General features: G+C 37.5%; 1 protein-coding gene across 2 annotated transcripts; it reads left to right on the top strand.

Moving 5' to 3' along the window:
- Positions 1 to 979: 979 nt before the first annotated feature.
- On the top strand, positions 980 to 2,942 carry LOC131437158 (tRNA (guanine(37)-N1)-methyltransferase). 2 transcript variants are annotated; one of them, XM_058606323.1, is made up of 4 exons: positions 980 to 1,078; positions 1,129 to 2,480; positions 2,543 to 2,686; positions 2,743 to 2,942. In XM_058606323.1, the coding sequence occupies exons 2-3, from the start codon at positions 1,139 to 1,141 to the stop codon at positions 2,608 to 2,610; spliced, it is 1,410 nt and encodes a 469-aa protein (XP_058462306.1). In that variant the 5' UTR covers positions 980 to 1,078; positions 1,129 to 1,138; the 3' UTR covers positions 2,611 to 2,686; positions 2,743 to 2,942. The 2 variants fall into 2 exon arrangements, with proteins under 2 accessions (XP_058462306.1, XP_058462307.1); XM_058606324.1 differs by having other exon boundaries at positions 1,000 to 1,078; positions 1,136 to 2,480.
- Positions 2,943 to 8,575: the final 5,633 nt, after the last annotated feature.

Below are 8,575 nucleotides of genomic sequence, written 5' to 3'. Positions count from 1 at the left end.
ATGCGAATGTCATGCAGGATACAGATTTAATACATATTGCCAAAACTATATACATAATTGTGCCTATTTCTCATCCTCCAACGCAAGACAAAATCGAACCCGTTTTGTTACAATATTTACTTGCTTCTGGTCTGCCGCCACCTAATTTCTGGTGAAAACTACCAACACAATAAAAATAGTCTAGATGAACAACGTTGAGTCAAATAAATGGTTACCTTCCAACATCGCGAAAAAGTTAAATATATTATCAACGTAATCCAATAATTTATTGTGACGATTCATTATCAAATATTTCGATAAAATCAGGCAACCCTGCAAGCAGCTGATCGGTGTTGACAAACGAGGGGAAACCAACTAGTAAAAAAACTTTTTCGTAACACAAGGGGTGTACCGATAGTAAATAGTTCGCGCAGTACAATATAGGTGGAGCTAGTGCATCACGAAAAATGATTTTTTATAAGAATTTACTCATACTGTCATGTCTGTTAGTCTGTGCTTAACGCTCCAAAGTGACGGGGTTTGCTATTAATGTGATACCTTACAAGCGAGCAAATTCGTACATTCAAAAAGTCACTCGCACACAAATACAAATGCAAGCGGTTCCAGAATGTTTTGTTATCACTATGTCTTAAGTATACTCATTAAATTGTCGGGGACTTTTAAAAACACCTTATTAGGGAATGACAGTTTACATATATCTATTTCCACCTCTCAACAACACTTTTTGCAGTGCCAATTATTTCAATATTTTGTATTTGCTTATGTCATTTACAACCAATCGTGAGCTGGTCCTGTCTCAGTTCTATATTAACAAGATGATTTGAAGTGTATTTATGCGCTTGAAATGTGTTTATAGAAACACATTTTTGAAAAATATTTATTTTTAGCAGTGCAAGACATTAGTTAATAAATACATTCTGACTCCGTGTACAAAACTGTTTAGTCATAGTTTTGAAGTCTCAGATCTGTGAAACATATCGTTTAGTTGTCAAACCACACAGAAAACAAAACGTAATGTTTTAGAATATCGGGAAACGTGTTTGAATTCAGTTCATTTTTATTATTGCTGATCAAAAAGGTAAATAAAATACAATTATCATACACATGAAGTAAATTTACACGTTTTAGCATGTAGTTTATGAAATTAACGCTTGTGTTGCGCTCAGCACCCAGTTTTCCGGGGTCGTACAATACCAACAGATTCCGGCACTACATTCGTAACATGGCGTGCACGGAACTGCATCCACCTACAACAGTACGGGGAATGACTGTTCTTGATAGAGATGCATTTATTAAACATGTTCGCGTTCCAGTTCTAAAGGTTCCAGAAAATTTAGATTTTAATCTGATTTGTACTCAAGTGAAAACACTTCTTCTTAAAATGGAACGCAATAAACCTGTTAAAGCGGATAAACGGGAAATAATGCTACATCCATCTGTTGTCCAAAGTTGGTCCGATGTTCGTCTAGAAGATAAAGGTCTTGAAGAAGAAAACCTGCTGTGGCAGACAATTCTTCTGAAGTACGAAAACTGGAAGTATAACGAAATACTAAAAGCAGTCTTGCCGGACGAAGATTCATTATCTGCTTTTTCCAAGATTGGCCACATAATACACCTGAACTTGAAAGATCATTTGCTTCCTTATAAAACTCTCATTGGTGAGGTTTTAATGGACAAAATTCCAGCTTGTAGAACAGTTGTAAACAAACTAAACACAATCGATAACACATATCGTAACTTCCAAATGGATTTATTGGCGGGAGAAGAGAACTATCAAGTCTCTGTTAAAGAAAACGGCGTTACTTTTGAATTCGATTTTTCCAAGGTTTATTGGAATCCCAGACTTGCTACAGAACATGAAAAAATCGTAAAAATGCTAAACAAGGACGACATTTTGCTAGATGTCTATGCCGGAGTGGGACCGTTTAGTGTGCCTGCTGCTAGAAAGGGTTGTATTGTATTGGCAAACGATTTAAACCCTGACTCTTACAAATCGTTATTGGGAAACTGCTTGAAAAATAAGGTTAATTCAAGAACTACCTGTTTCAACAAAAATGGAATCGATTTCATTCGAGAAGAAATACGAGCTGAGATATTAACTAAAAACCAGGATAATTGCTTCAATGGAGATATTCACATAACGATGAATCTACCTGCATTAGCAGTTGAACACTTATCTTACTATGTTGGACTTCTTAAAGGAGAATCTCTTAAATTGACCAAATATCCTTTAGTGCACGTATACTGTTTTGCCAAAGGAGCAGTTGATCACGAAGGGATTGCACAGGGCATGGTGGAACAAAATATTGGCTTGGCGCTCAGTACCAATTTAAAAGAAATTGCTTTTGTACGGAATGTTGCCCCTAACAAAAATTTGATGCGAATAAGTTTCTACCTCACAGAGGAAATTTTATTTTCAAACAGTGCAGATCTTAAAAGATCTGCCGATGTCAGTTTTGATTCACTAAACAAACGACTACGTAATTTTGCTTAGCAAACACTAATCTGTTTAATGTTCTTTAATCACATTTTGATATTTCAGGTGTAAATAATGGGGAAAAAGAACGTGAAGAACCGCAACCAGCAGAAGCAGATTGCCAAAAAAGCTAAAAACATATTTGCTGTATCACAAAGCAAGAAAAACAATACAAAAAAAGCAAAAGAGGTCTCAGTGAAGTTAAAAAAGGTTACAAATTTAATTATTAGCGAAAATTCAAAACGTTATATTTTTCTACATTGCAGATAAATGTACAGACAAAACGAGAGAAGGCCGATAAGTCCTTTCAAGATCTGCACGCTCAAATTGTATCGAAAAAACAGAAGAAAAAACCAGCTGCCAAAGTACCTGTATATAAAAACAAGGCCCAGACGAATACGAATCAAGTTGAAGCTGGTTTAGATAAAATGCAAATGTAACTTACATTTCAGCACTTAAATTTAAATCTTGTTTTTTTTTTATTAAAAGCGACCGAAACCCAGTATTCGTCTCTATATGAAAAAGACATATTTCGTCCACAAAAGTAAAATCGCCATTCGATCGCACATTTGATATGATTTGCTGGGAATGTATTTGCCAATAGATATTAGTTAGTTTCAGTTTTATAATTGCACTCATTACCATACTTCGCCTCGTAGCCGAGGACCGACTATCATATAGCATTCAACTCTATTCGTCAAGTTGAGGAATGTATGTAAGTTTTTTTTTCTTCATAAATACGTTTATTTCTTAAGGCAGTTTACATAAGTTTTTCTTCGCCGTAGCATCACTTTTACATAATATTCTTATCCTAATTTAATTCTAACATAGTCACAACGTTTTGCATTTATTAAAACATATTCTCTTATTACTTAAATATCATCTTAGGTAACTCGTCATTAATTATGAAATCTACTCGGAAATATTATTTGAACCAAACAATTCACTTCTATAAATTATAAAATAAGCTGTTATTTTCAGACATTTTGTTAATAATTTCATGAACTGTTTCGAGTTTGTTTGTATCATTACATTATTTTTATTCTAATTTAGCTATTGGTTGAACTCATGGACGCAGCTGGGATCAGAACTAAGTCTTGAAAGGGGCCTTTATTAAATTGAAACTTCAGTTTTCTTTATGAAATGATAAATAAGTTTCATGTATGAAAGGTCACGACAAGCAAGAATGTCTCGAACTGGGATATTGGATAGTCTACCTTGGGTACGCAAAGAATTTATTAGTTGAGATCTGACATCACGATACTCCACGCATGTCCAAACGACATGATCAATATCTCGATAACCTTCGCCACAAGCACAATGATTAGTCTCGGAGAGCCCAATTCGAAGGAGATGTGCATCTAACGTGTAGTGATTGGACATGAGTCTGGACATCACACGAATGAAATCTCTACTCACATCCAGTCCCCTGAACCATGCCTTTGTCGATATTTTCGGAATAATTGAGTGCATCCACCGACCCAGATCATCTTTATCCCAAGAAGCTTGCCAGCTGGCAAGTGTTCTTTGGCGAGACGAGCTATAGAATTCGTTGAAAGCAATTGGTCTCTCATAAATTTCACCCTCAATAGCACCACGTTTGGCTAAAATATCGGCTCTTTCATTGCCAGGAATGGAGCAATGAGCCGGGACCCAGACTATAGTGATTAGATAATTATTGTTCAATATGTCGTTCAGGCACTGTTTTATTTTGCCCAGGAAAAACGGTTCAGTCTTGCCAGTCATGTTTGAGCGAATGGCTTCAATTGCACTCAGACTATCTGTGAAGAGGAAATAATGGTTTGGAATTAATGTGACGATTACACTCAAACTATAATGAACTGCTGCTAGCTCTGCTATATAAACAGATGCAGGTTCTTGAAGCCTAAATGAGGCCGAAACATTATTGTTGAACATACCAAACCCTGTCGCTTCTTCAATTCGCGATCCGTCCGTGTAAAACATTTTCTCAGAGTCAATATGCCTGAACTTACTTGAAAATATTTTTGGGATTTCCGTCGAACGTAGATGATCCGGGATTCCACGCACTTCGCGCTGCATGGATGTATCGAAAAATAAAGTTGAGTCAGGGACATTTAGGAGGCTGACACGGATAGGAATATATCTTGAAGGGTTGATTTCCTGTGACATATGGTTAAAATATACTGTCATGAATTTTGTTTGAGATCGAAGCTCGACTAGTCGTTCGAAATTATTAATTACCATGGGATTCAGCACCTCACATCTTATTAGCAGGCGTGATGAAAGCTCCCAAAATCGATCTTTTAATGGAAGAACTCCCGCCAGAACTTCAAGACTCATTGTATGTGTCGAATGCATGCACCCTAAAGCAATTCGCAAACAACGATACTGAATTCGCTCCAGTTTGATAATATGAGAGTTTGCAGCGGAACGAAAGCAAACGCATCCATATTCCATCACTGAAAGTATCGTTGTCTGATACAATTTTATTAGATCTTCCGGATGAGCACCCCACCAAGATCCTGTTATTGTTCGAAGAAAATTTACTCTTTGTTGGCATTTTGTTATCAGAAACCTAATGTGTCCTCCCCACGTGCATTTGGAATCGAACCACACCCCGAGGTATTTAAAAGTTAAAACCTGTTGGATCATTCTTCCCATCATATGAAGCTGAAGCTGCGCGGGATCATGCTTTCTTGAAAAGACGACTAACTCTGTTTTCTCCGCAGAGAATTCGATACCAAGATGAACAGCCCAATCGGACAAGTTATCTAAGGTATCTTGCAATGGTTTATGCAGATCAATAGCTTTGGGTCCAGTAACTGAAACCACGCCATCATCTGCCAATTGTCTTAGTGTACATGGGGTTACTAGACAGCTGTCAATGTCATTTACGTAAAAATTATATTGGAGCGGACTGAGGCATGAGCCTTGCGGGAGACCCATGTAACTATTTCTGAGTGTTGCCAAATCGCCATGTGAAAAATGCATGTGTTTCTCTGACAAAAGGTTGTGCAAATAATTATTTATAACCGCTGGGAGTCCATTTTGGTGAAGCTTGTCTGAAAGAACATCAATGGAAACTGAATCAAATGCTCCTTTAATGTCTAAAGATACAGATGCCATTTGTTGCTTTTGAGCGAAGGCAATTTGGATGTCAGACGAAAGTAATGCAAGGCAATCATTCGTCCCTTTATTTCTACGGAAGCCAAACTGAGTATCTGACAACAAACCGTTCGTCTCGACCCAAGTGTCGAGACGTCGTAGAATAATTTTTTCGAACAATTTTCTGATGCAGGACAACATCGCAATGGGTCTATATGAGTTGTGATTGGAAGCTGGTTTCCCCGGCTTTTGAATGGCGATAACTTTCACTTGTCTCCAGTCAGGCGGAACAATATTTTGCTCAAGAAACTTGTTGAACAATTCCAACAAACGTCTTTTTGCGAGGTCGGGCAGATTCTTCACCAAGTTGAATTTAATTCTGTCCAACCCAGGGGCGTTATTGTTACAAGACAAGAGTGCTATAGAAAATTCCATCATTGAAAATGGGTTATTAATAAAACCATTATTTGGAGGAGATTCCCGTATAATGCTTTGCGTAGGAACAGAATCTGGGCAAACTTTCCTAGCAAAGTCAAATATCCATCGGTTCGAGTATTCATCACTCTCATTGCCCACGTTACGATTCCTCATTCGTCTGGCCGTATTCCAAAGAGTGCTCATTGAGGTTTCTCTAGACAAACCTTCGACAAAATGTCTCCAATAGCTACATTTTTTGACTCGAAGTATGCTCTTGTACTTGGTTTCTAAAACCATAAGTTTTTCAAAATTCTGAGGAGTTCCTCCTCCCCGTTTTAGAAACGTCTTGCAAGCATTTTGTTTTGCGAGTTTAGCCTCTGAGCACTCTTTGTCCCACCAGGGGTTGGGAGGCCTTCTGTTAGTCGTTGGCCCAGGAAAGCGTTAAGTTTGTGCTTGTTCAGCGGCCTCCAGAATCGAACAAACGAGGAAGTCATATTCTTCAAGTGGAGGGAGCTCTTCCATTGAATTCAAAATACTAGAGATTCTACTTTGGTATTTAATCCAGTCGATATTTTTTGTCAAATCATATGGAATACTAGCGGAAGTAGCAATGCAATTGCTACTGCTAATTGAGATGATGATTGGTAAATGATCGCTACCGTGTAAATCAGGCAGTATTTTCCAGGTGCAATCTAGTCGAATTGATGTTGAGCAAAGAGATAGATCTAATGCACTTGGGCGTGCCGGAGGTCTTGGGATCCGTGTCATGCTACCCATATTTAATACCGTCATGCTAAAATTGTCACAAATGTTTTGTATTAAAGATGATCTGCTATCATTGTAAACGGAACCCCACATAATACCGTGCGAATTTAAATCCCCCAGAATCAATCGTGGTGCAGGAAGGGCTTCAACCATTTCATTAAGCTGTTGCTGTCCAACTTGTGCTTTTGGAGGAATATAAACCGAAGCTATGCAAATATCTTTGCCTTTAATGTTTATTTGGCAAGCAACAACTTCTATACTAGAAGTTGAAGGGATGTTTAATCTATAAAAGGAATAGCATTTCTTAATTCCCAAAAGCACTCCACCATACGGAGAGTCTCTATCGAGACGTATAATGTTAAAATCATTAAAATTTAAAGCTATGTTTGAAGTAAGCCATGTTTCGCATAAAGCAAATACATCACATTTTTGACTATGCAATAATATTTTAAATGAATCAAGTTTTGGCATGATGCTTCGACAATTCCACTGCAGGACAGTGATTGTATCATTTGCGACGGGTGATAAATTATCCATCAAAAGATACAAAACCTGAGACAATTGGCCATTGAGCTGATAACTGCTTCAAAAAGGTTCTAGCTATTGGAAGGAATGCCATTATGAGGGTCTTTAAGGGTTCAGATATATTGAATGCTGAGAAAATCCATTCAACAATTTCCGAAAACTTCAGTAATCCTGTTGGTGGCTGTGAAATGGAGCCCACAGGATTATTACCTTTTTCTGTGCTAGATCCTGGATTGGTTTGTGAATTTGACAAACCAGGAGGCACAGTCTTTGGTTTTGACTTTTTTTGTTTAACACGGGGATCTTTTTTTGAAGATGAAATTTTAGGTGTCTTTTTTGGTAATTTGGAGGAAGACTTCTTTCTCTTAACTGACCCTTGGGTAGTGATAAACGAATTACCTTCACTATTTTCGTCAGAGTCAGAGTCCTCTGGTTCCTCTAGTTTTGAAAACCCGTTTTCGGTTTCCAAAGGGGGGACATCAATGACCGTTTTAAGCATTTCTGCATATGTGCGCTTAGACCGTGCTTTTAAAGAAAGCTTAATTTTGTCTTTGTGCACTTTAAATGCAGTGCATACTGAAATATCATCATGAGGACTATTCCCACAATAAATACATTTTTCAATTTCCTTGTTGCAATCATTATCTTTATGAGGCCCTTCGCACTTAATACATTTTGATTTATTACTACAGTAAGTAGCTGTGTGGCCGAATTTTTTGCAGTTCGTACAATTCATTACATTTGGAACAAAAAGCCGAACAGGGAGGCGAATTTTATCGACATAGACATGGGACGGCAACGCAGATCCGGCAAATGTCACTCGAAATGAGTCTGATGGGCGATAAACTTTTTTTCCCTCTTCATAAACTACTGAGTACAGTTGTTTGCACTCCAGTATTTTCACACCCTCAAGCATAGAGTTCTTGAAACGACCAACACCATGCTTGAGTAAATCATCTACCGAAAGACTCGCTTCGGTAACAACACCGTCAATTTCGACATCTTTGGAGGGTATGTAAACTTTATACTCTTTATTGAAATGTTCGGAAGAGACAATATCATTCGCGTGTTTCAAATTATTTACCACAACACGAATTTTATCGTTATTTACTTTTATGATCTCTTTGATTGAAGAGTATCGTGATGTCAAACCTTTATTAATTTGAAAAATGTTTAATGGCTTTGATATACGTCTAAAAAAGACTATCCAAGGCCCAGAAGAGCTCTCCTGATATTTTTTCGTTCGTGGGGGTATCGGATTCATGCTAGGATTTACGTCCATGGATTCATCCATTACATTAAAAT

Source organism: Malaya genurostris, chromosome 3 (assembly GCF_030247185.1).
Source record: "Malaya genurostris strain Urasoe2022 chromosome 3, Malgen_1.1, whole genome shotgun sequence".
Lineage (NCBI taxonomy): Eukaryota > Metazoa > Arthropoda > Insecta > Diptera > Culicidae > Malaya > Malaya genurostris.
Note: the sequence above shows the minus strand (reverse complement) of the source record. Positions and strands in the feature narration are given on the sequence as shown.